The 27,325-nt window shown below is 43.6% G+C and overlaps 9 protein-coding genes and 1 long non-coding RNA gene across 16 annotated transcripts; 4 read left to right on the top strand and 6 right to left on the bottom strand.

Annotated features, from left to right (window-relative positions):
• The first annotated feature begins 2,336 nt into the window (after positions 1–2,336).
• LOC108128167 (peptidyl-prolyl cis-trans isomerase H) lies at positions 2,337–3,145 on the top strand. Its single transcript, XM_017245585.3, has 2 exons — positions 2,337–2,559; positions 2,615–3,145. The coding sequence occupies exons 1-2, from the start codon at positions 2,476–2,478 to the stop codon at positions 3,080–3,082; spliced, it is 552 nt and encodes a 183-aa protein (XP_017101074.1). The 5' UTR covers positions 2,337–2,475; the 3' UTR covers positions 3,083–3,145.
• On the bottom strand, positions 3,100–4,434 carry PGAP3 (Per1-like protein PGAP3). Of its 2 annotated transcripts, none has more exons than XM_017245571.3 (4): positions 4,185–4,434; positions 3,887–4,125; positions 3,289–3,755; positions 3,100–3,231 (listed from the first exon to the last, which is right to left on the bottom strand). In XM_017245571.3, exons 1-4 carry the CDS (start codon positions 4,318–4,320, stop codon positions 3,159–3,161), a joined length of 915 nt encoding a protein of 304 aa, XP_017101060.1. In that variant the 5' UTR covers positions 4,321–4,434; the 3' UTR covers positions 3,100–3,158. The 2 variants fall into 2 exon arrangements, with proteins under 2 accessions (XP_017101060.1, XP_017101051.1); XM_017245562.3 differs by having other exon boundaries at positions 3,809–4,125; positions 4,185–4,432.
• A 331-nt stretch (positions 4,435–4,765) lies between these two features.
• Positions 4,766–10,100, top strand: Hsepi (D-glucuronyl C5-epimerase). Of its 3 annotated transcripts, none has more exons than XM_043210492.2 (5): positions 4,766–4,945; positions 5,008–5,250; positions 5,307–6,697; positions 6,885–9,330; positions 9,383–10,100. In XM_043210492.2, exons 2-4 carry the CDS (start codon positions 5,152–5,154, stop codon positions 7,249–7,251), a joined length of 1,857 nt encoding a protein of 618 aa, XP_043066427.1. In that variant the 5' UTR covers positions 4,766–4,945; positions 5,008–5,151; the 3' UTR covers positions 7,252–9,330; positions 9,383–10,100. The 3 variants fall into 3 exon arrangements, with proteins under 3 accessions (XP_043066427.1, XP_070134139.1, XP_017100990.2); XM_070278038.1 differs by having other exon boundaries at positions 5,005–5,250; XM_017245501.3 differs by having other exon boundaries at positions 4,766–5,250.
• On the bottom strand, positions 8,149–9,190 carry LOC108128131 (coenzyme Q-binding protein COQ10, mitochondrial). 2 transcript variants are annotated; one of them, XM_017245537.3, is made up of 3 exons: positions 9,049–9,190; positions 8,832–8,933; positions 8,149–8,770 (listed from the first exon to the last, which is right to left on the bottom strand). In XM_017245537.3, the coding sequence occupies exons 1-3, from the start codon at positions 9,111–9,113 to the stop codon at positions 8,317–8,319; spliced, it is 621 nt and encodes a 206-aa protein (XP_017101026.1). In that variant the 5' UTR covers positions 9,114–9,190; the 3' UTR covers positions 8,149–8,316. The 2 variants fall into 2 exon arrangements, 1 of the variants encoding a protein (XP_017101026.1); XR_001773471.3 differs by having other exon boundaries at positions 8,735–8,770; positions 9,041–9,113.
• Positions 10,091–10,720, bottom strand: LOC108128146 (synaptic plasticity regulator PANTS). Its single transcript, XM_017245551.3, has 2 exons — positions 10,561–10,720; positions 10,091–10,508 (listed from the first exon to the last, which is right to left on the bottom strand). The coding sequence occupies exons 1-2, from the start codon at positions 10,630–10,632 to the stop codon at positions 10,110–10,112; spliced, it is 471 nt and encodes a 156-aa protein (XP_017101040.2). The 5' UTR covers positions 10,633–10,720; the 3' UTR covers positions 10,091–10,109.
• A 213-nt stretch (positions 10,721–10,933) lies between these two features.
• On the bottom strand, positions 10,934–14,287 carry Adf1 (Adh transcription factor 1). Its single transcript, XM_017245513.3, has 4 exons — positions 14,109–14,287; positions 13,825–14,013; positions 11,943–12,236; positions 10,934–11,884 (listed from the first exon to the last, which is right to left on the bottom strand). Coding segments are annotated over exons 1-4 (789 nt in total). The 5' UTR covers positions 14,110–14,287; the 3' UTR covers positions 10,934–11,579.
• Positions 13,760–17,628, top strand: LOC138925995 (uncharacterized). Of its 3 annotated transcripts, none has more exons than XR_011442279.1 (4): positions 13,760–13,827; positions 16,888–17,209; positions 17,266–17,426; positions 17,492–17,628. It is a non-coding gene; the product is annotated as an uncharacterized lncRNA (long non-coding RNA). The 3 variants fall into 3 exon arrangements; XR_011442277.1 differs by having other exon boundaries at positions 13,772–13,827; positions 16,921–17,209; XR_011442278.1 differs by lacking the exon at positions 13,760–13,827 and adding an exon at positions 14,422–14,496 and having other exon boundaries at positions 16,921–17,209.
• LOC108131697 (23 kDa integral membrane protein-like) lies at positions 15,147–18,270 on the bottom strand. The gene is made up of 6 exons (XM_043210353.2): positions 18,259–18,270; positions 18,008–18,086; positions 17,515–17,688; positions 17,270–17,431; positions 17,008–17,205; positions 15,147–16,949 (listed from the first exon to the last, which is right to left on the bottom strand). Exons 2-6 carry the CDS (start codon positions 18,062–18,064, stop codon positions 16,884–16,886), a joined length of 657 nt encoding a protein of 218 aa, XP_043066288.1. The 5' UTR covers positions 18,065–18,086; positions 18,259–18,270; the 3' UTR covers positions 15,147–16,883.
• Positions 18,271–22,653: 4,383 nt separating this feature from the next.
• Positions 22,654–23,946, top strand: Dpit47 (DNA polymerase interacting tpr containing protein of 47kD). Its single transcript, XM_017250749.3, has 2 exons — positions 22,654–23,293; positions 23,349–23,946. The coding sequence occupies exons 1-2, from the start codon at positions 22,664–22,666 to the stop codon at positions 23,907–23,909; spliced, it is 1,191 nt and encodes a 396-aa protein (XP_017106238.2). The 5' UTR covers positions 22,654–22,663; the 3' UTR covers positions 23,910–23,946.
• A 2-nt stretch (positions 23,947–23,948) lies between these two features.
• sced (scrambled) lies at positions 23,949–27,271 on the bottom strand. Its single transcript, XM_017250762.3, has one exon. It carries the CDS (start codon positions 27,044–27,046, stop codon positions 24,593–24,595), a length of 2,454 nt encoding a protein of 817 aa, XP_017106251.2. The 5' UTR covers positions 27,047–27,271; the 3' UTR covers positions 23,949–24,592.
• Positions 27,272–27,325: the final 54 nt, after the last annotated feature.

The raw sequence follows: 27,325 nt of genomic DNA, 5'->3' as shown, positions 1-27,325 counted from the left end.
GAGCAGCGGGATGACCGGCATGGAGGTTGTCCAATTTGTGGAGGTCAACATGCTACGACGAGCTGCAGCGAATTTATTGGAGCTTCGCCACCGGGCAGATGGAGCATGGTGAAGAGGCATCGGCTCTGCTTCACATGCTTACGGAGTGGGCATGCGGCCAGATCCTGTGATGTGCATGGCGAGTGCCAGATCAACGGATGCCGCAGATTGCATCACCGTCTGCTACATGAAGAGGACGAAGGGCGAAGACGGCCGGAGCAGCGAGGTGGTTTCAGGCGCCACAACGGAGGGAACCAGATGTCACCAGTTTCCAGACGCAGCCCGGACAGGAGGTCTTCGCCACGAGGTGGTTACAGGGACCACGAGAGGACCCAGGAGTCGGCTGTCCGCAGAAACAGCCTGGAAAGAAGGGCCCCGCAGCCAGCGGAGGCGCCCATGCAGAGAAACTTAAGTATTGACGTCGAAGGAGGCAGACTTTTGTTCCGTATACTGCCAGTAACGCTGTACGGAGCTGGTCGCCAGGTGGACACATACGCGCTATTAGATGAAGGATCCTCCGTCACGATGATCGACGACGAGCTACGGAGGGATCTGGGAGTGCAAGGCGAACGTCGACAACTGAACATCCAATGGTTTGGAGGAAGAGCCAGCAGGGAGCCTACCAACGTGGTGAGTCTGGAGATCAGTGGAGCTGGGAAGCCCACTCGTCACCCGTTGAGGAACGTGTACGCCGTTTCGAGCCTGAGTCTGCCGATGCAGACGTTATGTCGACGAGATGTCCAGGGCGTTCATAAGGATTCGCGACTGCCGATGAAGCCCTACAGCAACGTGGTGCCGAAGTTGCTCATCGGACTGGACCATGGACATTTGGGATTGCCACTTAGGACGAGACGGTTTGCCAGAGAGGGACCGTTCGCGGCCGCAACCGAGCTTGGATGGGTTGTGTTTGGGCCAGTAAGTGGACAATCAACTACGCCGTCACCGAGGTCCTGCCTTCTAGCCGTGTCAGTGGAGGACACGATGGAAAAGATGGTGGAGGACTACGTCGAGATGGAAGGCTTTGGTGTGAAGCTCGCGCAACCGGTCGCAGCCAGCGACGACGCGCGGGCCCAAAGGATCCTCGACGACACCACGGTGAAAGTGGGGCGTCGCGACCAGACGGGTTTGCTCTGGAAGGATGACCACGCTGTGCTGCCACGGAGCTACGAGATGGCACACAGACGGCTGATCGACGTCGAGAAGTTGAAGCGCCACGGGCCGTTGGCGCTAGGATACGATCGGATCAACAAGGACGTGTCCAAAGGATATGCGAGGAAATTGCAGCCGGATGAGGTCGCGGTGAAGAGCGACAAGCTATGGAATTTGCCACAATTCGGTGTCGAAACCCCGAACAAGCCCGGTGAGGTCCGGCTTGTGTTTCATGCTGCAGCCAAGGTTGGAGATCGACGTTCCCAACGATTCCTTTGGAGAGGTGGTAACGACGATCGAGACCCGGATGTGTACGAGGTGAGCAAGAACTTCGTGGGAGCCGACAAGGAGGCCAGACGATTTGGAGACGCGTTCGAGACGGAGAGGATACAGAGGCGGAGTATGGGAGCAGATGGTGCATTGCGTCAAGCGAGTGCTGCGCCATACCCTGGAAGAAGTCGCGCCGAGGGACCATGTGGAGTCCCACCATGGAGTACCTGCCTACGCTTGTGCGCCGCGAGAAGTGGTGCCAGGGAACGGAGCCCATCCGCCAGGGCGATATGGTCTTCGTCTGCGATCCTGCCTTGCCCAGACGAGAGTGGCGCAAGGGCATCGTGGAGGAGGTCTACAGCGGAGCCGATGGAGATGGATGGAGCTAATGGACTATCTTGGACAATGTTGCGGCCCGTCTCTAAACTTGGAGTTTGGATTTGAGTGAAGCGGGTCTTCACGGGGTCGGGGATGTCGACGGTCAAAAACATTGTTATCGATAGTTAAGTCAGTATTATTAGGAAATGTAGTATTTTAAGTTGTCGGAATTACGGGCCTACTAATAGCGGTAGTGTGAATGCCGCCAAAAAGTGCCATTCATTGTTTTGTTGATTGTAGGAGGGCACACTGCGGTAAGAAGAAGGATTAATATTTGAATTGTAGAATAATTTATGAATTTACAGAATAAAACGTTCCGTTAGCCACAGCCAAGGCCTTTGAAGTACCCCTTTCTTCGGACCTACGCGTGTGGGGAGCCGTTTAAGGCAACTCCACATGACACAAAACAACAGTGATATTTCTTAATATTTGCTGTGATATTTTTTTCACAGCAAATATCATCAATACGATATTTTTTCAAAAACCAACAACCCTATTTTACACACACGTGCGACTGTTGGTGGCCTATCGATTTCTTTCGGTTGGTTACCGATACATCGTCTAAATGTAAACAAAAAGTGCCGGACGGGTCGCGCGAATCCGCTTGTATCTCTAAAAAGATTGTTGACAAGAATTAAAATGCCCAACTGGAATCAAATACAATCGCAGCTGCGGAGCTCAAATAATCCGGTAGTCTTCTTCGATATTGCAGTGGGCACAACAGTAAGTAAACTCCCACAAAGCAATAGAAAATGATTTAACACACTCTTCCCCGTAGGAAATCGGCAGGATGATATTTGAGCTGTTTGCAGACACAGTGCCGCGCACGGCGGAGAACTTTCGCCAGTTTTGTACGGGAGAGTACCGCCCAGATGGCGTGCCCATCGGATACAAAGGTGCCAGCTTCCACCGAGTAATTAAGGATTTCATGATCCAAGGCGGTGATTTTGTACAGGGCGATGGGACGGGCGTGACCAGCATTTACGGCAACACGTATTCCGACGAGAACTTTACCCTAAAACACGACTCTCCAGGGCTCTTGTCCATGGCCAACAGCGGGAAGGACACTAACGGCTGTCAATTTTTTATCACCTGCGCGAAGTGCAACTTTTTGGACGGAAAGCACGTTGTGTTCGGCCGTGTCCTCGACGGACTTCTTATCATGAGGAAGATTGAGAACGTTCCCACTGGACCCAACAACAAACCAAAGTTGCCGGTAACGATATCCCAATGTGGACAAATGTAGCGTGAGGATTCAGAGTATTGAAATTCGTAATAAAGTTACTTTACTGTTTGTAAACAAAGCTAAGTCATTGCAAATACTAGTTGTAGAAAGAATACCCGCCTGCAACGGCCTTTTCCTTTCGCAGAGTCCGGCAGTCCTCAATCATGAACCTAAAATGATACGTTTGTTAACAAAGTTTCTTCAAAAAAACATTAGTTAAAACCCACTCATAGTAAAGGGGAATCAGGGGCACCGTCGCCAGGTGCCAAAGTGCGTGCGCGTCAAGCGTCCACAGTATGGGCGGGAAGTCCAACAGTTCCAGACACATGGCCATGGCGAAGAGCACGTAGAAACGTAGAATCCGCCGGAAATACGGTCTTCGATTACGGACGAAATGACACCAGACGAACCAGCCAAGTGCTCCCACTGAACCGGTAGCTATATTGACCATCATGTTGAATGAGTAGTTGAACTTCCCCACGCTCAGGTAAGCGAAGTAATTAATGTAGTAGGAGATAAAGGCCAATGTGATAACTCCACGCAAGAACAGAGAGTGACGGTGGAGCATTCGCATCACCAGAACATACAGCGAGCACAGAATAATAGAATAGGCGAAGGCATAGTCTAGTAACTCCGTAAGTGGATAATCTCGCGTATGGAAGGTAGCCGACCATATCCAACCATTGAGGTTAGTCTGTAGAAAAAAAACATGTGGAGACCAAGATGGGCAAACGCTCAAATCCTTACCACTCCGAAAATATGTGCCAGCATGTAGCAAGGGCTGTCTGGACGCACTTCTCGGCGGAACTTGCGCAACATACGTACGTGTACCGCGAAATTAAGTGCCGAAAACAACACCGAAGCTGGTTCCTGCATTCCCATCAGACGAAGAAATGGCCATTTTCCATAAAACTGCGGAATGGGCCAGCCCCGCTCAAAGAAGGCAAAAACAGTGCGCCACATGCAGCCGTACTGGCACTCATCAGCGCAGCTCCACTGGAAAAGCCGGTCAAAAACCGACTGTCTGTAAAACTTGACCGCTTGCTCCTGTATTTCCAGGCCATCTGGAAGCAAGAAAAACCGATGGACCAGATGGACCACAAACTAACTAGTGCGAACTCACCTGCGGAACAATTGGTCCGTTCGCAGTTCTGCCGGCAATTGTGGAAAAACTGCGTTCGGTCGCCGTTGGAAGCGTTACAAGCCGCTACCAAGGCGGCCAGGAGCAGGAGAATTGCACTTAGACTGGGACCGAACATAATGGGTCTACACGAGTCGCATTTCAGCGAACTGGAAATTTTGTAAACATTTGACTATTGATTTGTCGTTGATTAGGAAAGTTCCTGATTAGGGCTGTCGAGCTCTCAAAATATCGATGTGTGCGAAGAATATCGTAATTCCACAGATAACGTGCTTGACATATGTACGTTCCAGATATATTATTCTCCATTTTTAAGTAAATAAAAAAATGCTTATCTAAAAAATTATTTATAAAAAATTAATGTCCATAATTTACTATTCCTGTATGATTATATTACTATTTTTGTAGATCTTTTTTGTATAAAAATCATTACGATATAAATTACTACGGATTCAACTAACATGACTTTGGTGGTATTAAAAAAAACCCATTTTTATTTAAATAAGAGCATGTTTTGTTTGCTCATCTTTTATTTCGAAAATTTAAATTGTGCAAATACCTGTCTACACTTGGATAAGGCTAGATTTTCCATAGCCATAAACGAGCTAGACCGGCCACACTGTTCGTACACCAAAACATTTGCTCATCTGTATGTGCTGTTTTTCGGAACAAGGATTTAGAAAAATTGTGAAAAATCGTGGCCGACATGTTGGAGGACCGTTGGAAATAGTAAATTTACCAGCGTGAGGTTTTTCACTTCTGTAATCGACATTAAATAACCTCTGCAAACGGAATTATTTAGCAGTTAAGTGTCGGGAAGAAATTTTTGGAGCACCACTTTCATCAGATGTGTATGATCCGCCCACTCGTGGAAATGGATTATGATTAACCTGTCCATGACTGTTACCAAGCTAGCATCGCAAGGGCATTGGAAAAGCTGTTGATACGGATGTCCCGTTACTTGAGCGCCCAAAAAAATGCCCCCGCCGCGACCGCTTTTCCAGTAACCAGGGATAGCCGGGACTCACTGAAGCCACCAGCCATCAAGGTATTACTATTACCACGTGCTTGAAGCCTTTTATGCCACTATTCACGTACATGCAGCCTCGCGAGCCACTGGTCTTCTTCATTATGCGGTTAAATCTTAAGGCCTTGTTGCTCCTTCTCACCGCGGCCGTGGTGGTCATCACGCTTGGTGTCTACATGCGATGTGCCGCCTTTTCATTCTCACCGGATCTCATGCGTCCCCTGGACCGGTCCTCAAAGCTGTCAACCAGCGGTGGACATGTCGGAGAAGATGTGGTATTGCAGGACATTGAGTGCGTGATCAACCAGGAGTACAGCGTCCACTGCAAACGGGAAGAGAATGCCAATGAAGTTTACGTTCCCTTCTCCTTCCTTCGGAACTACTTCGACGTCAGCGGCGCTGTCTCGACTAGCGGCTCCGAAGTGGCCAAATTTAATTGGATGCACAGCACGTCAAAGGTGAACCTGCCCAAAGGCAAGTACGACGCTCGTGGCGTTTTCATGTACTTCGAGAACTACAATGTAGAAGTCCGCGATCGTGTAAAATGCATCAGCGCTGCCGAGGGCGTGCCCATAAGCACTCAGTGGGAGAAACGAGGCTACTTCTACCCAACCCAGATAGCCCAATTCGCGCTCTCCCACTACAGTAAGAACCTGACTGAACCGGAACCCCGTGTCCGGATACTCGAGGACGCCGACGGTAACCAGGTCGATTGGAACACTCCACGAACCAGCAATATGACACGCATCTGGCACCACCGGTTTAATACGAGCGTCGTCCAGTTTGAAACGGCACCCGGCTATGAGGGGGCCATTAGCACTACCCTCAACCAGACCCTGGACCTGTTGCTCAGCGTGGATCTGCTCCTGGTAACCAATGGAAGCAGCCTTATGGTTACTGTACGAAACCGCGATACGCATCACAGCTACAACCTCCACTATATACCCGCTGACCTGCTGCTCAGCGTACAAGACTCAAACATTTATTACGGCCTGGGCGGCACGGCGCTGAACAAGTGGCGTCACATAACCCGTGACCTACACATCGATGTCCAGAAGGGAATTGTGCTTGGAGACAGACGCTCACCCTTGAAGGTGCGACGCTCCGATCTGGAAGTGCTGTCGATCGGATTTCTGGGCCTGGGATTCTATGACAATGTCACCCTCTCCACGAGCGATCACCTGGCGCACTTTTATGACGCAGCGGAGTGGTTTGTTCACAACCAAGACGCAAAGACGGGTGGGTGGGCCAACCCGGTGCGGCGAAACCTCAATGGCTTTGCCGAACTGCGACCGGGTTGGATATCGGCCATGGGACAAGGCCACGCCATCTCAGTTCTAGCCCGCGCCTACTGGCACTCCGGTGGAGATGAGCGCTATCTCCGAGCGGCTGCAGCAGGACTGCAGCCCTATAGGATTTTTTCGCGGGACGGTGGAGTCTTGGCGCAGTTTATGGACAAGTTCTACTGGTGAGTTGAAAACTAACTCACACTGTAATTCAAAATCAAAATTATAAGAATGCCAATTGAACGAATTGATTTTTAAAACTCCGAGGGAAATATGTATAAAACTTCAGACACTACTTTTTTTTGCCAATTAATATCTAATTTGTTATTAAGTTAAATGAACACAAACTAATTAAAATTTTTTACACAGGTATGAGGAATATCCCACGACGCCACCTTCTTTTGTGCTAAACGGATTTATCTATTCACTATTGGGCCTTTATGATCTCAATAGCACGGCACCCGCTAAAATCGCCCGAGAAGCCGGCAAGTTGTTTGCCCAGGGCATGCATTCCCTGAAAAAAATGTTGCTGCTGTACGACACCGGCTCCGGCACAAGTTACGACCTGCGCCACCTCAGCCTGGGGGTGGCCCCAAATCTAGCACGTTGGGACTACCATGCGACACACGTAAATCAGCTCCTGCTTCTGGCCACCATTGACAGTGATCCACTGATCGCTCAGACAGCGGAGCGCTGGAAGGGTTACATGTTCGGAAGAAGGGCAAAACACAACTGAGAACTAAGAAAGCTGGCGGCCTACCGCCGCCGGAAAAGTGATATTTTATAAGGCTTAAGCATGGGCTTCACCATTCTAAATGGTGACAAAAGGTGACATGCCCTTCCCACACCCCATACTCCCGATCCAGGAAATTAAGTTTTACTAATTTTGTTGTACTATTTCCGCCTCGTACTCGTTTATATTCATTTGGCCGCTCTTACTAGAAACTTACTATTAAGCTAAAGTACCTTTGGCCTAAATTGCTGTTGGACTCGACCCAAAAGTGTGTTGATTTCTCGCAGCCCAATTGTTTTCGCGAAAGTAGTTGCACTCACTGGACAATATGAATAACCTACCAACAAACTAATATCTAAACTAACACTGTTGTAGTCAGTCTTTTTACTGCGCTAAGTAAGTAGTGTTCGTTACATCCCCTGTATAAAGTAATGTAGAGCTTAGCGTTATAGTTGTAGATGGAGCCGCAAAGTTAGCGGCATCTGTTAAATGCATACTCACCTTGTAGCATTTTCACAAACATGTAGGCCTACCCCGAAGAATCTAAGCTAGAGATGCACGATAATAACGATATCTGTATGGTAAGCATGTAATGTAATGTATCGTAGCGTAGGACTGTATTTCTCTTAACTTAAACGATGCCATTCCAACCATAATCTTAGTTTAACGTATAGGTTCTTATCACCATCGAGCGATGCTGTCAATTACGAAGTAACACACTTTTGAATTTAATCTACGGATCCGTTATTGTTGCACTCTAATTATCCCTTAACGAGACTGTTGATAAAATGTTTGATTTTAATGTTGTCCTAAGTGAATCACATTAAAGTACTTAATTTATGTTCATTGTACGACTTTGTTACGTGTAAATTCATTTGCCAAAGCGGTAAAACGCAGAAGTAGACTCGGTAGGCAATTTATTTACAATTTTGGTTAATCGTACTAACAAGGGATTTAACTTCTTTGTCGTCAAAGAAATGTACAAATACACGTTCAACTTAAAACTCTAAAACGTCTACAATTCTAGGGTATATCCAAGGGCTTGTGTTTTAGATTAGATTTTAGCTATCAGGATCGCCTTGAGGTGAGCACATGAGACCGAATCGAGGGCGGACCGTTCCGCCGGCGAACCTCCTGGATAAACGCGTTCTCCATTTGGTCACAGATAAGGTCAAAGAAGATGTTGGCAACATTGCTGTGCAACAGTGATTTAAACTCGAAAGTTACTTTAAAGTCCAATACGCAGGAATCAGGTATGTCCTTTAGGCCGGGGCTGAAGCGCCACTCGTTCAGCAGGTAGTTAAAAAGTCGTCCATCATGGCATTCCGATCTGACCAATTGCGGCGGGTTCAAAGAAACCCGCGACGTATAAGCTTCGTTAAGTGGCGGAAAGCCAACAATTAAGTCCGCCTTGAACCCTGAGTTGTCCTGACTGTGTACATCCGACCGCTTAACATATGGCACAAACCGAAAATAGTTGCTGACATCGGAGACTACGTCGTACATATCCTGCATGGAGTACCTAAAAGAAATGAACGGGTGTAAGGTGACTTCTAGGGCAGGATTCTGCACCGAATACATACCCCACGAGCTCCTTCTTGGTATACCGACGGTTCTTGTTGCGGAGGTCATTGAAAGTTATGTAGGACCTGTTTGCGATGCTGCCGAAATGCTGCTGGAAACCTCTGCAACGAAAGAAGCAGCCAAAGAAGCCCGAAGCAACTCGGTCAATTTTGAAATGAAGAAAATGCCAGGCGTGCCGCCCGTCTAGGGTTATGTAATTTTCGTTTACCTGCTGACCTTATTTCAATAAAGGGCTTCAGAATTCTGACATCTAGGGCTTTCAGTGTGCTTCCCTTTAGCATTTTCGGCAATGATTCTGAGTCGGTAGAAATGAAAATAATAAATAATTAGGTCTTGCCGATCCACGACGCTTCCTCGAAAGCAGATGTGCAACAGCTGATTGCAGTGCTACCAGACTTTCATAAATGCTAATAACAACGTCTAATCCAAACAAAGGTGCCCCCAAGAGTATAATAAACGAATTTTTGCACGAATTTTGCAGCCGAATCCATTACAAAGGTATCACGTTACACAGTCCAGAATAAACAACTCTTACGATCGACCATTACAGAATCACAACACAGGCCCATAATGGAGGAATCCACAGAAGCCACTTTTGCACGCAAGGAAGCCGAAGAAAAAGACACCATCCCCAGCGTAGATGAGGCCGTTGCGTATTTGCAAATAAGAGTTTTCGGCATGCACATGAATGACCCATATCGCTCGCACTGTGCTGCTATCCTACGTGAATACCTGGCTGAAAGGAAACGTGTGGGTGTTATGGACGAATGGGCTATTGTCAAAGATGCACTACAAAAGCACTACGCCACAATCGACAAAGTCGTTAAATGGGACATGCAGGCCGTTAAGCGATACAACGACAGCATTAACTTTGTCCAGCGCAAGACTGTACGCCTCGGCAACTGGACTGTCACCATTCCGTTTACAACCATGGAGCTCAACAAGTTAAAACATACCGAAAACCGATCGACCCTGTCATCTATATTCATAGCTATTTTAAAATTGATCATTTTGGGATTGTTCGCCGACTGTTCTCCGACTATTTGGCCCATTATTCTATTTGTTTTTTTAATACGCTAAGTCCAGCAATAAAACCACTGCATCATACGCCTACTGAGACCGCTTAGAGCAGCTGGACTAGTGTGATGCGGGACTCTATGAAGATATGAAGAGTATGTCAAAGCACCAACAAACGGAACAAATTTTACATTTTATAAGTCCTTGCCCAATTGCTTGGACCACAATAAAAAAATGGTCATTTTCTTAAACGTATATTTTCACATAATAGTACATAAGCTTCGATCCTCTTCCTGCGGCGGGACTTGTCCCGAAAGCTCTTTTTGCTTTATCTCGAGATATGTGTTCTCATTGCGTTTTTCCATCCAATCGGGCAGAGGTGCAGCCCAGTCCTGCGGAGGCACTTTGCGTTTTTGCCAGGTGTCGTTGGCAAAGTGGGCGCGCAGCCGAGTCAGGCGACGTTGCTCCTCGCTTTTAACCACGGCTGATCCAGCCGCTATGTCGTTTCCGTTAGACTGTTGAAAGCGTTCGCAATTTCTGTAATCAGTCAGCCACTGAGAGCAGTCCGTATCCTTGCCAAAGATGAAGTACTGGTGGAAACGGGCCTTGAAGCTCGTGCAATCGTCGTACTCATCCTTGTACAAGTGGCAGGGCCGTATCTAAAAAGGCGATTAATGAGGCCCATGTATAGTTTAGCAAAAGGCCACTTACCGCCCACGCATCTTCCAATGTGGTATTCGAGTTATTCGATTTTAAGTCAGCTTTTTCCGATTCTTTGGCCATGTCAATTACATAAAAATTTCGTTGGAGTTGACGGCAGCCACAGCTGATTTTGTTTATAAATTGAACGACAGTGATGCCACTCCGATGGAAAGATTTTAACGTTTCAAAAAGAATGGAGAGCTCGTTCTAGATTGAGTTGCTTAATGTCACCAATTAGGTTCATTGACCAGGTACAAGGCAACGGAGCTCCGAACCCAAGATACAATTCAAATATAAGCACATGAAAGAAGTTCGCCTGGTAATAAAAAGTTGTATATACTTTTCAAATATATCCTTTAATACCAAATAATTGCACAATTAATTATGAAAATTGTTAGCAACTGACGTTGCGGCAACTATGTATGTATTTCGACTTTATCAATATGAATATTTTAACCAAGAAGGTAAAAAGAGGATCATTTGTTCTTCTGTCGAACTTATTCAAAGAATCCTTCAAGAGTTTTCAGCATATTACCTTATTACTTAAAAATAAAAATAACGTTTAGGCGCAAGGGCTTAACTAATGTATTAAGACCCGATGGCAAGTTACAACTAAATCGTAGTCAAAAATGTACACTATTGCTGAATATGAAATATTTCCAGATTGTTTAACAACTCTTCGCAAAATCCCAAATTGCCTTTCATCGATCGCATTACATTTATACAGAGCAGAGAACTGGGCGCAAATTTTATCCGCCGGTCTCGGGGCCAACCAGCACATACATGTGTGTCCTTGTTTGCCTGCGTTTCGGCTTGGGGAAGTATAATTAGGGTTTATGTGTAAGCGCCCTGTGGCTTAATTGCTAATATTAAACTTTAGTTTGACTTTAAGAGCTACAATCTAATGAAAAAGCCGCTGCACGAGCGGGTGTGGGCGTGGGCCGCTGGCCTATCTGCGTTCAAGCTCAGGGCAGGACGCTTTCCAACTGGAGCAGCTGCAGCAGCTGCCGGTGGCAACCGCCCGACAGTTAGTATTTGTTGTGCTGGGCCAGCAGCTGCATGTCTGTTAGATACTTGATGATGTGCACCTTCGCCTCCGCCTTCTGTCGCACTCCCAAGGTGTTGAGCATGTCCGTAACGACCATGCCAAACGACTGATCCTCGGCGCTCACGGCCTGTGAGACGTTGTTTTGGAAAATCTTGATGGTGTTGAGCATGTTGTCACTGTGCTCTTCCTCGCTGCGTTCCCGCTTCAACGGCGGCTCATAGAAGTACGGCTTCTGGTCCTTGCCCACGGCGGTGGCTAGCTGTGCGTCCCCAGTAACAGTAATTTCTAAGGGAGATTAAAATCAATGTCAGGGATGTTTCTTGATTATGAAGCCGCTAATTACCATGCGGATGGGTCAGTGCCTGGGCAGAAGTAGTAGCGCTGCCGTTGAAAGGCTGTGCAAAGATGTCTACAACGGTTTGTTGCTGTGCCTGCTGTTGCTGTGAAGGATCCGCCACCTGGTTGGCATTTTGGCTTCCATTAGCGCACTTTCCCAGCAGTGACTCGCGGTATTGCCGAATGGAGTCCACCAAGAACTGCATCTGTTTGAAGTAGCGCCAACGCGATTCCTGGCACAGCTTCATCTCGCGGGCAAACTTGTCCCGCAGGCTCTTCCAGCGCTTGGTGCATTTTTGTTCTGGGGGATAAAGAAATGGGGAAGATTGGATATAAGATTGTGAACCTTCAAGGACTAGGGCGTTGAGAAATCTCTGTCGCTTAAGTCGAGTGTCGAGTGGCTGAGAAAGTTTGGTGTCATAGTGGCCAATTTCTATGTCAAGTGCGCGCAAGATAAAGATTTTAAATAATCAAGCGGGAGAGTAAAAAAGTAATACAGATCAATAAAATATTTGGAATTGTTGATTGAATATTGTTGAATTTACTGACTAAATACCATTTTTTTTAAGGAACCAACGTTAAGAAAATAATATTGCTGGGAAAAACTACAAATTTAACGAGCCATAATCTCGACAGATAAACATTTTTAGAGGACATCCTGTAAGAAGTCCTTGCCCGCGCCTTTGGTGGGCGCATCAAGTCGCTAACCAAAACAAACCTAACCCACACGGCAAGCAGCTGTTTGCCACCGTTGGAAAGGCAGAGCGGTGGCAGCTTCCCAACACGTCTCTGCGTCAGCAGAGACGTTGACGTGACGGTGACGGCGCTGGTTACTGCCGACTTCGGCTGCCTGAAGACAAAATCGAGGCATGGAAACCTGTGGCATGGCTGCGCGTTTGGGAAGCAACTCTTGCCTCGAGCTCTGCCTCTGTCTTGCATAATCGAAGCAGCTGAAGAATAAGGTGCAGCGCGCAGTAGGCGAAAACATAGGGTTTGATCAAAGGCCATCATCAAGGGGTGGGGGTGGGTGGAATATTTTGTTGGTATACTCATGAAAACTAAACGAAAGCTGTCTGGTTGGTCTCTTGTGTTTTCACATATGTACATATGTATGAATTCGTATCTATGTATGTATGCACGTGTGTATACCAACTGTCGGCCGAAGCAGAACTCTCCGCAGTCGCAGTACACAATGGGAAATTTTTTCATTTTTTTGCAAATAAATAAATATTTTGATGTTGAATGTTTGATCTTTTTTGGTGTTAAACGATTTACGATTTCACTAAATTTCTTTTTTAATATATTAGTAGTAGTTTAAATTTAAAAATGTTCTTATATGTAAGAAAATGTAATAAGTTTTTGGAAATATGTACATACATATTAATAGTAATAGGAATAGTTTGCCTTATTTAATATTTCTTATTTCATAAATATTTATTTTAATCTTCTTTTTACAGCAGGTTAAATGTTCTTGTTTTTAAAAAACAAAAATTGTTTTAGGAATTTAAAAAATTTTTCATCTGAAACATTATTTTCAAAAATGATTTTTGCAGTAAAATCTGAAAAAAAATCCCATTGTGCGGTACGAAAATAAACGTCAGCGCAAGCACACATACACACACTCTGGCTAATAAAACAACAACAAAAGCTGGGGTGCGAGCGAGACAACTACTGCGCCGCGACGCAAAGTACAGTACTTCAAAAATATCTCTGCCACCGCCTCCGTCTCTGCCACCGCCTCCGTCTCAGCCGCCGCCTCAGCCTCTGTCTCAGCCACTGTCGTCGTCGACGGCACTCTCCGATGGCTCCACTCTACTGTGGCCCCTTTTACAAGCAATCAATTGCTTGTTGTTGGACTCGCGAGCCAGAGTCAGCCGAATTTCACTTACCAGGTACACCGAGCGTTTCGGCAATCTGCTTCCAGGTCTGTGCCTTGCGCACGAAGTGCTTGTAGTTGTAGTGCGACCTGTCGTAAATCACCGGATTTAACTTGACAGCCTCGATCAGGTTGAGATCAAACTGCTGTTCCATATTGGCATCCAGTTTGTCCATCTCGATGGCCGCCGTTAGGGTATGCACTGGGAGCAGACGGGCAAGGAGGAAAGAATTAGTACGGGCACGGGAACGGGAACGGAAAACTTGGCACGGAACTGGCCTCCGGACCGACACTCACTCTGTTTCTTGCGTTTGCTAATTGTTATTTAGTGTTTGGCGCGAACGCACGCTGAGTGTTTGTTTTTATTTTGGTTGGTTTCTTCTGCGAGGAAGGAACGTCGACGTTTTATTATTTCTCTGCCGCGCCGCTGCCAACGTCCGATGATACTTCGCTGTCGCGTCTCTGCCAACTGTGAATTGGCAGCTCTGCCCACGGGCGAATGGTACCGATGCCGCTCTGAATGGCATATTTTTAGTTTGTGAATGGTATATCAGTTCGGGTTGAATGACAGAATGACAACCAGTACCGATTATATTAAAATTTTATATCGATAGCCGACCAAGTTTTGTATTGAGCAACACTTTTTTTAAGCAAGTGCTGAGTAACGTTAGGGACTCGCATGACGGTAAACGTTTTTATTTTACAGCAGTGGTGCCTAAAACCATTAATCGTACAACATATAGACTACCCGTTTCATAGAACGACATTATTAACACATTTCTTTGTTAATTTATTTATTTATTAATTTATTAATTTATCATATTTTCCAACAGCGTGGAAACATGCCATACATCCATAGCCCTACTGTCTGCCATAGCTGTGCTATTTGAATCCATAATTCTAAAACTTAATACACACATAAATAATAATAAAATACTCAAAGATAATCAATTTGGCTTCCGCAAATGTACTTCAACTAACAATGCACTCCTTGCGGCCAAAAGCTTCAAATTTAGCAACATCCATAACCGCAAAGCGATCGCTTACAGCCTAGATTTAGAAAGGCTTTTGACACCGTCTGGATCGAAGGTCCTCCTTTAAAATTTACGTATAGGATTCCACTTCGATCCATTCGTATCCAGGCTGGTTTGTTGCAATCTGAACGATCGAACACTCTTTTTATCCTCGGACGGAATGTTTGATCGTCAGGAATGAGGTAGCTGGTGTGCCGACACCATAACTTTTAGCAGACCTACCCGAATTCCCAAATACAGGCACAGCCCAAATAGTTCAGTTAATTAATCAGTTAATCATATTATTTTTAATTGTGGAAGTTGAAAATGAATCCAAACAAATGCAATAGCATAATTTTTAAAGGTCCAACAATCAATAGGCTATGTGTATGTATAAAAATGTATGATATTTCACCCCCAAAATGTACATCAATAATAATACAGAAATAATAAATAAAAAATTTATAAAATATCTAGGCATAAAATATGACATGAATGTAAACTTTAAACAAGAAAGCAAAGCTAACTTCGGGCGGAGCCGAAGTTGATATACCCTTGTAGTTAAAACCGGATATATATCGCAAACATCGGATATAGTTGGCCGATCCTTATGATTACAAAATCTAAAAAAAGTCCCAAATTTCTATCTTCAAAAGTACCAAAGTTGGTATTTCTACCAAAAACCATTTCCGATCGTTCAGTTACATGGCAGCTATAGGATATAGTCTACCGATCCTAATGAAATTTGGTAGGTTGGATTAACTGACCAAAAATATAATCTGTACCAAGTTCCAGCTTTCTATCTTCAAAAACACGAAAGTTGGGTCATTTCCGATCGTTCAGTTATATGGCAGCTATAAGATATAGTCGGCCTATCCTTATGAAATTTGGCATGTCGTAATGTGTTGCCAAAAATCGCTCTCATGTCAAATTTGAACTCTCTAACTCTAAAAACACCGAAGTTATACCATTTCCGATCAATCAGTTATATGTCAGCTATAGGATATAGTCGGCCGATCCCGGCCGTTCTGACTTATATACTGCGTGCAAAGGAAAGAAGGGTGTGTGCAAAGTTTCAAGTCGATAGCTTTTAAACTGAGAGACTAGTTTGCGTAGAAACAGACAGAGGGACAGACGGACATGCTCATATCAACTCAGGAGGTGATCCTGATCAAGAATATATATACTTTATAGGGTCGGAGATGTCTCCTTCACTGCGTTGCACACTTTTGGACAAAATTATAATATCCTCTGCAAGGGTATAAAAACCGATCAATGGAAGATTTTTTAAAAAAAGTGGAAGATTTTTGCAATAGTTTGCTCCCATTTTAAAATCGATTTCCAATAATACATATTTTCAGTTGACAACTGGAGTTGAAACAAGAAAGGATTGCTATAGTCGGGTTTCCGACTCTGGGTTTCTGTACTCCGCCGTGCGATGCGGACCCGTTGTATTGGGTCATTCCCGATGTTTTGATTGATACCTTATTTGCTTGCCTATGAATGTTTACGCGTAATTTTACATAACGTTTTCCAGCTAGGTAGCAATATCTATTTTAAGTAAAATAAGCCGAAGAGCCTTTTTTGTCCTTCCCTTCACAGTCCAATAGCGTAAAGGGTCTGTCGTTCGTGGCTAGACTACTTTCACAAGTAGTCTGAACTCATTAATACGCCTTATAAGCCTCAATGCCATTTTTCCTTTTTTTTAAGCGGAATTAATTAATTTATGAAAGATAAATGGAAGAGAAAACAAAAAATTGTGTTGCTCTCAGCTGAACACTATTTCTGGACAACTTTTCACTATTTGGATTTCACTACTTTTCCCTAACTTTTAAATGCTGTGTTTTGCTAGCTCTGTATAAAATCTTTAGGAAACCTTTTATCGAAAAACAAATGAAGTACACCTCATGGCGAAAATGAGTTAATCAATTGTTCCTAGTACACATATTTGTACATTGGAAACCGCTCTTTTCATTCATTTTTGTTAAATATAACAAGTTATTTCCCGATTTTAACAAGCCGAGTTTGTTATAAATGCGAATTATTCCAATTAATAGTATTAGGTGCGACTTGCATCGCGTCGAATCTTATTACAGAGGAGGCAATAAATTACACCCAACAGAAGCTGAAAACAAAAAAAAATTTAAAGGATTCGGCTTTAACCACAGCTTAAAATATCTCACCTCGACACCAATAAGGGCACAAGCCAGAATATTGAAAATGCTTAACAAATTCAGCCAGTAGTTCTCGAGCTCTACCCGACAGCCAGTGAGAATCAGATTCTCGTTTTTGGCGTTGTCGTGGTTGAGGAAACAGGAGTTTGGAGGCAATCTGTCGTTTATGATATAGTCCTGAGGACTGCTACGGCCACAGCATTGGAACTAGGTATTGGATTAACTTTAAATCTAGATTTAAATTTGACTTTTACCCATGCTCGACAGTTACCCAATTTTGGTAGAGGGACATGGCTCCTGGACTGTTCAGCTCCTCCTCCCAAGTCGTTTCCACGGGATTTGACAAGTTGGATGCCACACTTATGTCATGTGAAAACAACAAAATTACGACAGTCAGCTGGGCAACGATGACTAGGAAAAGAAATACAGTAAACTAAAAATAAAAAAATTTGTCTTTTGAAATAAATATCTAAATAAATATATAAATATCCAGAATGGTCAAAGCTGAAAACTTACTGTGATTGTGCAGCACACGTTTTTGCGCCAAGTGGACAGATGTCCCCAAAGCACGATGACCAGGGCGGACACTCCCAGACCCACGTATGCATAGGCGGATAAGGAACCGACTGCATTATGATCGTATGATACCACCACGTAAATCCCAAAGGATACCAGTACCAAGGCCAACAACTGAAAATTTAATAAATGTTACAACAAGCTTATTCAGTCAATAAAAGAAACAAAATCCTCATAAATAGGAGATAATAATGGATCGTAAATTGATCAAAAAGGGGGGTCTTTATCAAAATCAGTACCTGGGTTTAATTATTATAATGATATATATTATACCCTTATAATGCACTAATTTTTCACTTCACATGGCTAATGCTGCTGCAAGATCCAAACCTCCCCAAATTCGAAAAAAAACAAATGTCTAGATGCGGTTCTGGGTTCTGAAGGGTATATGTCCATAAATACTTAACGTATCTTTTTATTAACAAATACTAACCGTGCATAGAAGGTCCATTCCGAAGGTTACTACCTTGAGGCGTGACGTGGACGCCATGTTGAGGGGATTGTGGACCTATCTGCAAGCTCAACGAACAGATGTTTCCCAGAATGAAATCGACATGAAATAAATTCAAAAATAATGCTTCTAATGAAACAAGTGAAAACTAACTAGCTGTAAAAATGTTTAATGGAACTAATTTTCGGTAAAACGTTAGTTTCAATGCACACGCTGAACAGTGCGAAACAGACCTGATCCGTTTGGAACGGAGAGAGCAACTGAGCTTCACATCGATCTGGCATCGGTCGTTCGGCAATATTCGGGTGCCACAAATTTTGGTACATAGCCAGCTCTAATTTAGGGCGTCATAACAATATTATGGTGGTTTCCGTACCAAAACACATAATCACACACTTAAGCTTTTAATCCCTCGGGATTATTCGTTAATCATACTAATGTATTGCAAATAGTCCCTGTATTGTTGGCCGACACATGGCTTACAGTTTGTAGCAGAGCCTTGATCGGAGAAATCTGTGATAATTGTTTGCATCGCTGATTTAAAAAATTGCTTTTATTGTTGCATATGTGTATTTATGTATTTTCCATATTCATACGTACATACATATTTGTGTATATTTCTAGTTTCAAAGCGATACAATTTCAATAAAGTCAATCGTGCGTGCTCGTATAAACTCTATATATAGCCGCAAAATAAAAAATTTGCTGAGTGCGTCTGATCTGAGTCTGAGAAATTTTCGATAATGCAAAATGGTTTTGATTTAGTTAATTGGGGGGACATAGGAGGCTCCACATAAATTATTTTTCTATAATTAAATTATAATAACACTTTGAATACACGTCGATTGACACCTCAAGCATCCCAATCCGACTTTATGTTTAGAAGTTATTAAAGAAAACTTGATTTTTGTATTCCATAATGAAAACTAGAATGTCCCTCTTTTTGTCCGTTTGTACTAATTTGTTAAGTGCAATCTTTGCTGCAATCCTAAATTTCAGACATTTGAGAATTAGAAAAATTTTAGATATTGGTACCCTGTTGGAGGGTATTATAATTATAATTTTCATATCTATATAAGCATATCTGTAAGTCTGTTTCTACTCGAACTAGTCTCTCAGCTTTGAAGAAATCAACTTTCAACTTTGCACACAGCCGGCTTGAGATTCTTGGGGACTAAAATTTTGTATTCAAATAAAATGGTTATAATGGTTAAATGGTCCCATCTTAACCGCAGTGCTATCATATATCAACTTCGGCTCCGGCCGAAGTGAGCTTTCCTTTCTTGATATCCCCGGTACTCGTAGAGTCGTTTCAATGTTTGTACATACATATATAAACTAGAGAAGAAATCAAATCCGACTCCATAAAGTATATGTATATATTTTTGATTAGCATCAACAGCCGAGTCAATATAGCCATGTCCGTCCGACCGTGTGAACGCGTGGATCTCAGAGACCACAGCTCTCAGTTAGTTATTAAGGGACTTAGCGGTCCCTTTTTTTTTTAATTTAATCTATTTGTAAAATACTCTCTCACCTTAACTGTCAACTTTTCAATACAAACTGTCAGTCCTTATGTTGCATTCTTTTTTTCGACGTTTCATTTCTTTATATTAGTGGTCAGGCACAAAACGCCGTGACATGTTTTCAATGCCATTAATATGAGTGATGAATAGCCAAAAGCTCCAGTTCTCGCCAGATAAAAATTGGAAAAAAGGTAACAACTAACTAAACCTAGTAAGAATCAGTTTAATTTATATTTTTTTGATTATACAAAAATTAAAAAAAAAAAAAAAAAAAAAAAAAAAAAAATTAAAATCTATTTAATTAGAGTTTGCATATCTTTTATTCGAACAAAATAAATTTTAACACTTAACACTGAAAACGAAACAGGAAAAAGCTTGATTTAGGGCTTTAGGTTATTTACAAAATTATATAGTTTTTCCGTTTTTGAATTCGCTAGCTGAACTGCCAACACTGCTTTGAGAGTGACGTTTGCGTAGTATATGAATATTTTGTGGTGCGGCTGGGGTGTGAGATGCCGAAAGAAATTCCTATGCCCCTGAAATAGGGCCGGACGTAGACGCAGTACCATCTGGTATACACTAGTCGGCATAAATATTTTGACGAACCATACTTTTGACTATCGGACTTTGCGTTCCTTAATACCGTTAAATAAAAGTGCCAAAATGAGGCGCAAAACAAAGAATCTATTTTTAGCTATTTAGGATAAAATTAACTATTTAGCTACAAATTTTACAAATTTTTAAAACTTAATAATTAAACCAATAATTAATGTTTGAGGATTATGGTGAAAACGGCCGAGTTAAGTCTTGTTGTTGGGGCTTCAATCACAGCGAAGTTTGACGCTGGTGTTGCCGTAAAAGACATTGCAAATGAATTTAAACTATCGAGTCAAACAGGTCATTATCAAATAAACAAATCTAAAAAACATAAATCTATTAGCAACTTGCCAACATTGGGTGCCAATGAGGAGATTTCTTTGGACGGACAAAAGTACTTTTCAATTTGATTCATCTAAAAAGGTATTTTTAAGACTGCCACGGGTACAACGATAAAAAAAGGCCCGTTTTAAAAACAGTGAGTCATGGTGTCTCGGTTATGTTTTGGGGGTTCATCTCATACAATGGGTTGGGTGACTTGGTGCCCGTTGAAGGCTCGATGCACCAGGGGCAATATTTGAGAGTGCTAAATGATATCTGTTTCCCTTCCGGAGACAAGCTTAACGGCGAATCATTTATCCTGCAACAGGGTAATGCCCCATGCCACAAAAGCAGAATGATCAACAAACTTTTTATAGGATTTTGGTGTCAATACTCCCAACTGGCCACCACAAAGTCCAGACTTGACTAAAAGCAAAGAAGACACAATTCGCAAGGTTACTTCCCTTTGGAACGATGTGTCCACTGATACCCTTTAAGCTTTAGTGGACTCAGTTCCAAAACGCCTTCAAAAAGTTAATAAAAAAGTTAAGTTCTATCAAACCAATAAAAAGTTATAAGCAAAAATACATTATTTTCATTTCGTCAAAATATTTATGCTGACTAGTGTATGTTATTCTCAGTACTCATGTGATTGCTTTTTATACCACTAACAACAAAAAAAAAAACAAAACATTTTTGTTGCAAACTTTTGTGTTTGGGGATAACTGAAGGAATTCAGTAGAGAAGCAGAATAAGAAGACCATAACCACTAACCATACAGCATATGCTGTAGGTACATAGGTATGTATATATTAGCCATTGGAATAGTCGTCTGATCCCAGCCGATTCGACAAATATTTTGCAAAGTTTGAAAAAAAGTTTAGATAGCTACATATATCGACTCAGAATTATCAACCGCATTTGTTCCAAAATATTAAAAACTAATTTCATCTATTTACGGATACATCGGCCTGACAAGCGAGAAACGCCTATGTTACTGGCCGGGATAATACGAACAAAACCCCCTTTAATATTTATTATATAATATATAATTACTATAATATTAATATAATAATAATATATAATGTTCTGTAATGTTTGCTTTTTGGCGCTTCCGTTACTTTCTCCAAATTATAATTGTGAAGTATTATAATTTGACCAAACTTATAATACCCCATGCAAGGAAAAAATAAATAAATTCGCAAAATTCTGCTTATTTTCTTTGAAGCTTTTCACATTTTGCGATAAAACTAAAAACATTTATTAAGCATTTTTTCGCAACTACTACCGTTCGTGGTCCTTAGACTCATCTTCCAAGTTCATTGAACAGCCGTTTGAAAATAGTCCGCCATTACTTTCTTACCAAATTGAAAATGCGACATTTAACCGCATTTATGTACCTAAAAGAGTTTGGCATAATCAAATCCCTTAGATATGTTTGATACATTCACCTCATCTATTGTAATTAATTGTTTTCAACATTATAAATTTTAAAATTAAATTCAAATTTTTTTTACGGTGAGACCGAAATGCGTAACTTGAAAATATTTTTTCACATTAGAAAAAAACTCGTAAATCATGTTTTTTGATCTAAAATCGATTAAAAACTTATATACTTCATTGTTTCGTTAAAAAAATATATGTTTTACGATGAGTACACTCTGAGCTCACCCAAATTATGAACACTGGACTGACCCAGTTTGTATCAGCTTCTTCAATGGAATTAGTGCCTGAATTTGTATACCCTTGAAAATGGTATTATGATTTTTAGGCGAAAGTGGGCAACGCAGTAGACATCTTAAGCCCTATAAAGTATAGGGCTCTATAACTATCATTATGATCCTATAGGGCCCTATAGTATCTTGATCAAGATCAACTCAAGAGTCGATGTGAGTCTATGTCCGTCTATTTGTTTGTTTCTACGCAAACTAGTTTTAAAGAATAGCTTTAGTCAACAGGACTTCAAACTTGGCACATATCCATAAGGATCCACCGACTATATTCTATAGCTTCCATATATGTATAAAATGGTCGACCATCAAGAATGAGTGCCCGGTACGTTAGTAAAATGTAGAACTATGTCAAATGTAAAAAGATTGTGTAAATTAAACTATATCGTATACTGAGGTATTTTTGTAGCTGACGGCCACACTCAATAACATGTGCGATTTCTTTGTTTTTGAGATTGAATGTGATGGAGGAACTCACTGCCCAAAAAAACTGGACGGATGAGGAGCGCTTGGAGCTGGCCGCTCGGCTAGATGCCGAGCTGGATGCCTTCATTGAGGGCTTGGAAAAGAAGCGGTATGAGGAGGGCTGGCCGGAGGACCGATGGCAGGAGGAAATGGACAAACACCCATTCTTTATGAAAAAGGCCCCGCAGCCTGGTGACGAGGTGCACCCCATGTTTGAGGGCCTGCAGAAGCTTAAGTACGACCCGGAGGAGAACACTCGCGATGAGCTGGCGCTCAACTACAAGGAGGACGGAAATTTCTACATGAAGCACAAGAAATTTCGCATGGCTGTCTACAGTTTCAGCGAAGGCATTAAATCCAAAACTGAGAATCCTGACGTGCTGGCCGTGCTTTACAACAATCGTTCTGCCGCTCACTACTTTATCAAGAACCACAGATCCGCTCTGAGTGATGCTCAGCGAGCTCTGTTCTACAAGCCCGACTACACGAAGGCTCGCTGGCGAGCGGCACAGTGTGCCCACGAGTTGGACAAGTTCGACGTTTGCACTCAGCTGTGCGAGGAGCTGCTGGAGGTGGATGTTGACCACAAAGAGGCCAAGACGTTGCTCCACAGAACCAAAATGAAGAAGGTAAGTGACACTGAATAGCGGAGCTGCAATTGCTAACTTAAAACATCAATCTTAGCTTGAAACAGAACGGAATCAACGTAAGGAGGCGGCCGAGGCCAAGCGACGTTTGACACGCTTCCACAGGCTAAAAGATGCAATCGAGCAAAGAGCCATTAAGTTCGATGATCAAAGGGTTGGAAAGAAGATGGAGCTTACCGAGGAGCTGCTGCGGCCCAAATTCTTGCCCTTGGAGGACCATTCGGTGCACCTGGACAATGATAGCAGTACATTGGTTTGGCCCGCCGCCTTCTCTTACCCCGAGTTTCTGTTCAGCGACTTCCAGCAGCAGCTGCCGGAGACGGCCACGATGAACGACTGTCTGGCGACTCTGTTTGCCGAGCCCATGCCTTGCGACAAGTCCCTTAATTATAGGCTGGGAAATGTGCATGTCTATTACGAAAACCGAAAGGCTGGACTCGTTCACAAGGTGGCACCCGAGAAGACAATCGCCGAGATAATTGCCGAAAAGGGATTTTTTGTATCCGGCGGCGCTTTGCTGTTCTATGTGGTTCCCAAGGACACTCGCATAGAGCAGGAGTTTATAAATCAACAGAGAAGACCAATGGTTTACAGTTAATGCTCCCGAAAATAAATTCCAATTAAAAAAACTCCAATGTTTGCTGTATAGTTTATTCGAGCGTTGCAAAAATTCAGTATAAAGCTTACATCTTAGTCACGGTACAATTGAGCTTTGGGTAGGCTATAGAAAAGCACTTTTCATTTGATTAGCTAGTTTCTGATATGTTATGCAAAGCCAAAAAAGCGTAGTCCAAGGCCCCGCTCGCCATAACAAATGGTGGCGGGAGCCTTTTTTGGTATGGTTGAGTTTTTCTATGTATGTAGGTTTAAAACTTCCTTAATTCAACTTAGTTCCTCTCTAGCAAATATGAGCCTAAATGAGTCAACAATATAGTTTGTATAATTTATATAAAAGCGATTTGTAAATTTCCATAATTGAGCGTATCCATATGTACGTATAAATCTTAGACACTCATCGTACATTCACAACAATAATACTAGTATAACTCCTCGAATGGAGCCAGATATGGTTCATTTTGACATAGCAGAAATAACCTAAGAGGCTTACGACTACGTGCATCATGAAAAGCGTATTACATACAGGTTTAACATAAAATTAGATGATACCAAGTTGTCAAAGTAACAAGATCACAATCAGAACAAACGGATAACATTGAAACAAGCGACAGTCAGAGAGCATGCGTTTCTTGAAATATTCGCGATAAATTAACTGCAAGATAGCTACTGTTGCGGCGATGGAGAGTTCCTCTGCAGGACATTGTTCAGCCTCATCTTCAAAGGCGAAAAATCTATTTTTTTGAATCGGGGCAGCGAGGCAAACTTATTCCTGCCGGTGCCGGTCGATTGCAGCTCGTTGGATGTGGAAGCCACCGACTGAGCCATCGGTTCTATATTTACCACCGCTGGTTTTGTCTTCTTTGGGGATTGGACAAGCTTGGCCAGGGTGGCGTACTTTTGCAGCAGCCGCGTAGCCTGTTCAGCTGCTTGGTACCGGTCTTCGTATTCCTCCTCTACCTCTGGCTGCAATATGCCTCCGTTCACGGTGGGTTGTCTTTTTTCAGTTTGATCTTCCGTGGCTGCATGGCCGTCGTCAAACTTGAAATCAATATTCTTTAGCATTGTCAGGTGCAGAAGCTCCTCTTCGGCGCCATCCAGATTATTGTTGTTGTTACTGCTAGTGCTGTTGACGCTATTAGGACGCTTGACGGGATGGGTCACAGCATAGACACCATCCGATATCTTGTGGGCGGCAGTCTTTTTCGTTGAGATTTTAGTCTTCGTGGGTGCAGTAGATGTCGATGGTGGATGATATGCTTTATGGCGTTGGTCGAGGATCTGCTGCGGCGAAGAAATGTAAAGATTCTCCTTGCGCTCGCGTCGCAGCTTTGAACTGGCCAAGTGCCTCAGGCTTGGCCCGTAATCGGTGGGACTGCGTCGCTTTGACTTAATAGTGTCACAGCTGTTGGGGTAATAAGAGGGTATCTTGTCATCCACACTTATGATTGATTTTCGGGGAGTTTGGTAGTAGTCTTCCTCCTCAGGCTGCTGCACAGATTTTTCTTTAGGTGTTCCCTTCTGGGGCAACGCTGGCGCCAGGGGCGATTCGGTGGGGGTGCTGGTGCTCAATCCGAAGCCAATGGGCTGTGCCTCTAGTTCTTGGGCTGCCTTAACTGCCAGAAGGTTTTCGTATAAGTGCTCCGCGAAGCCATTGGCTGCGGCTCCCACAGTGCTGTTTAAGGAATTGCCATGCATGGCCTCATAAATGCCGCTCTCGTTGGCACCTGGCGCTACCAGGGTCCTAGTGGGTTGGTCCTCGGTGTTGCAGCTGCTGGTGGAAGAACAATAGGATCCCGTAGAATACCCGGAAGAAGTAGATGCCGTGCTGCCTCCTGGCTGTGGCGGTGCTCCCTTTTCCACGCCCTTGAGAATCGGGGCCATCACACAGTATCCGGTAAGGTCATCGACAATTATTTTGTTCTTTTTCAAGATGGTGTTGTGCATGACAGCTCCGTGGGAACCTATCAGGTTGATGGTGGATGTGTTGCAGGCAGAGAAATTGAAGTTATGTGGCAGCTGCTCCGACACATTTAAGCTTTCCAGGGAGTCTGCTTTGGCCAAATGCCGCGCTATCTGGCTTACCAAATGCATTCGTGAAGTCGAAGGTTCAATCACCGACTCGTCTAGACTAATGTTTAATTCAACACTCGATCCAAAGTTTTGCCCATCAGAATCTACTTCTAAAGCATCCAATATGTTTAGTTTGGAGAGGTCGGGGCTTGAAAAGCTATTGCGCTGGGATCTGCTTAGCTGGGCAGAACGTTTGAGTGGGAGCACCGGCTCTGGGGTGGGTGCGTTCTCGTAAAGCGGAAGTTGGTTCTCCTCGGGTTCCTGGACAGTCTCACTGACGCTACCAGATCGCTTCTGGCGTACTCCTCCGAACAGGGTGTCCAGCATGTTCTTGTACTTCTTTCTTTTAGCCAATTCAGACTCTGGATTGGTGTTAGCCCGTGGAATTTCCCTTGCCTGCGACTCAAAGGTGTTGATTCGGTTCCGATGTGGCTGCGCTGGCAGAGGGGGCGGAGAAGGAGCCTCAAGAACGGCGGGCTTCATTTCCTCATATATGCCCGAGGCTATGGAGACCCGCGAAATACGACTGCCATCGAAAATTTCCTCATAGATCTGCGACACACGAGCCGACATGCTGCTGGCATCTAGGATCTCCGGCAGGTTAGGAAGGGGCCCTAGTACACCCTGAGGTCCTCTGCTGAGGCGTCGCTGTTCCAGAAAGACCTGTCTATACAACTCCAGATTCTTTACCGACTTTCGCACCCATTTCATGTGCTTCCGACATGCAGTCTCCGTCTCAAGGGCAAAGTAGATAAAGCAGTCGCGTCGGTTTTGTGTCCAGAAGAGGCCATACGAGTACTGCTTCGTTCGAGAGGTGGCCAAGCTGAGACTGACTCCGGGCACGTTCACCGAGATGCTCAGCGTCTTCGAAGGACCCTCCGTATCCGGCATAGGCTGGAAACTCAGCCGCAGAAAACAAGGAACGCACTTAATTGCCTCTATCTTTACCTCACAGCGGGTCCACGTTTTGTAACGCATCGCCACTGGGCGCTTGTCATGTGTATCCAGTTTTACGTCCATGCACATGGAAATTTCGTTGTGCTCCATCTTCGACGTTCGATATTCCAGCAAAGCGGGCAGGATGCAGGATGTGGGTGAGTAGGCGACAAGTGAGAAACAAAAATATGAACTATTTATATGCGCTTCTGATCGAATTACATGTTTCCTTTTTCCTTCGAATGGGTGGAGCTCTTATCGTCTTTTTTCGCCAATCGCCCTTTCTCATCGTCCTTTCGTGACACGGAAATACCAAGACTCAGATTGGCAGAATGTGTCTTTGATGTTTGACCGCATCCTCTAAAAAGTTCTTAAATTTTTATCTTATGT

The sequence above is a fragment of the Drosophila bipectinata genome, chromosome 2R (genome assembly GCF_030179905.1).
Source record: "Drosophila bipectinata strain 14024-0381.07 chromosome 2R, DbipHiC1v2, whole genome shotgun sequence".
Taxonomy (NCBI): Eukaryota; Metazoa; Arthropoda; class Insecta; order Diptera; family Drosophilidae; genus Drosophila; species Drosophila bipectinata.
Note: the sequence above shows the minus strand (reverse complement) of the source record. Positions and strands in the feature narration are given on the sequence as shown.

Bases quoted from the DNA above. Each gene is read 5' to 3' on its own strand.
- LOC108128167 (XM_017245585.3), top strand. From the start codon at position 2,476: ATGCCCAACTGGAATCAAATACAATCGCAGCTGCGGAGCTCAAATAAT. The intron at 2,560-2,614 runs GTAAGTAAACTC...TCTTCCCCGTAG, and splicing joins ATATTGCAGTGGGCACAACA to GAAATCGGCAGGATGATATT.
- PGAP3 (XM_017245562.3), bottom strand. From the start codon at position 4,320: ATGTTCGGTCCCAGTCTAAGTGCAATTCTCCTGCTCCTGGCCGCCTTG. The intron at 4,126-4,184 runs GTGAGTTCGCAC...TCTTGCTTCCAG, and splicing joins ACGGACCAATTGTTCCGCAG to ATGGCCTGGAAATACAGGAG. The intron at 3,756-3,808 runs GTAAGGATTTGA...TTTTTTCTACAG, and splicing joins TGGCACATATTTTCGGAGTG to ACTAACCTCAATGGTTGGAT.
- Hsepi (XM_043210492.2), top strand. From the start codon at position 5,152: ATGTCCCGTTACTTGAGCGCCCAAAAAAATGCCCCCGCCGCGACCGCT. The intron at 5,251-5,306 runs GTATTACTATTA...ACGTACATGCAG, and splicing joins TGAAGCCACCAGCCATCAAG to CCTCGCGAGCCACTGGTCTT. The intron at 6,698-6,884 runs GTGAGTTGAAAA...TTTTTTACACAG, and splicing joins TTTATGGACAAGTTCTACTG to GTATGAGGAATATCCCACGA.
- LOC108128131 (XM_017245537.3), bottom strand. From the start codon at position 9,113: ATGCTAAAGGGAAGCACACTGAAAGCCCTAGATGTCAGAATTCTGAAG. The intron at 8,934-9,048 runs GTCAGCAGGTAA...CTTTCGTTGCAG, and splicing joins AAGCCCTTTATTGAAATAAG to AGGTTTCCAGCAGCATTTCG. The intron at 8,771-8,831 runs GTATGTATTCGG...CATTTCTTTTAG, and splicing joins ACCAAGAAGGAGCTCGTGGG to GTACTCCATGCAGGATATGT.
- LOC108128146 (XM_017245551.3), bottom strand. From the start codon at position 10,632: ATGGCCAAAGAATCGGAAAAAGCTGACTTAAAATCGAATAACTCGAAT. The intron at 10,509-10,560 runs GTAAGTGGCCTT...TCGCCTTTTTAG, and splicing joins CATTGGAAGATGCGTGGGCG to ATACGGCCCTGCCACTTGTA.
- Adf1 (XM_017245513.3), bottom strand. The intron at 12,237-13,824 runs GTAAGTGAAATT...TTTATCCCCCAG, and splicing joins CGAAACGCTCGGTGTACCTG to AACAAAAATGCACCAAGCGC. The intron at 11,885-11,942 runs GTAATTAGCGGC...AATCTCCCTTAG, and splicing joins GGCACTGACCCATCCGCATG to AAATTACTGTTACTGGGGAC.
- LOC108131697 (XM_043210353.2), bottom strand. From the start codon at position 18,064: ATGGCGTCCACGTCACGCCTCAAGGTAGTAACCTTCGGAATGGACCTT. The intron at 17,206-17,269 runs GTAACTGTCGAG...TCCAATACCTAG, and splicing joins TGTCCCTCTACCAAAATTGG to TTCCAATGCTGTGGCCGTAG. The intron at 16,950-17,007 runs GTGAGATATTTT...TTTTGTTTTCAG, and splicing joins GTGCCCTTATTGGTGTCGAG to CTTCTGTTGGGTGTAATTTA.
- Dpit47 (XM_017250749.3), top strand. From the start codon at position 22,664: ATGGAGGAACTCACTGCCCAAAAAAACTGGACGGATGAGGAGCGCTTG. The intron at 23,294-23,348 runs GTAAGTGACACT...CATCAATCTTAG, and splicing joins ACAGAACCAAAATGAAGAAG to CTTGAAACAGAACGGAATCA.
- sced (XM_017250762.3), bottom strand. From the start codon at position 27,046: ATGGAGCACAACGAAATTTCCATGTGCATGGACGTAAAACTGGATACA.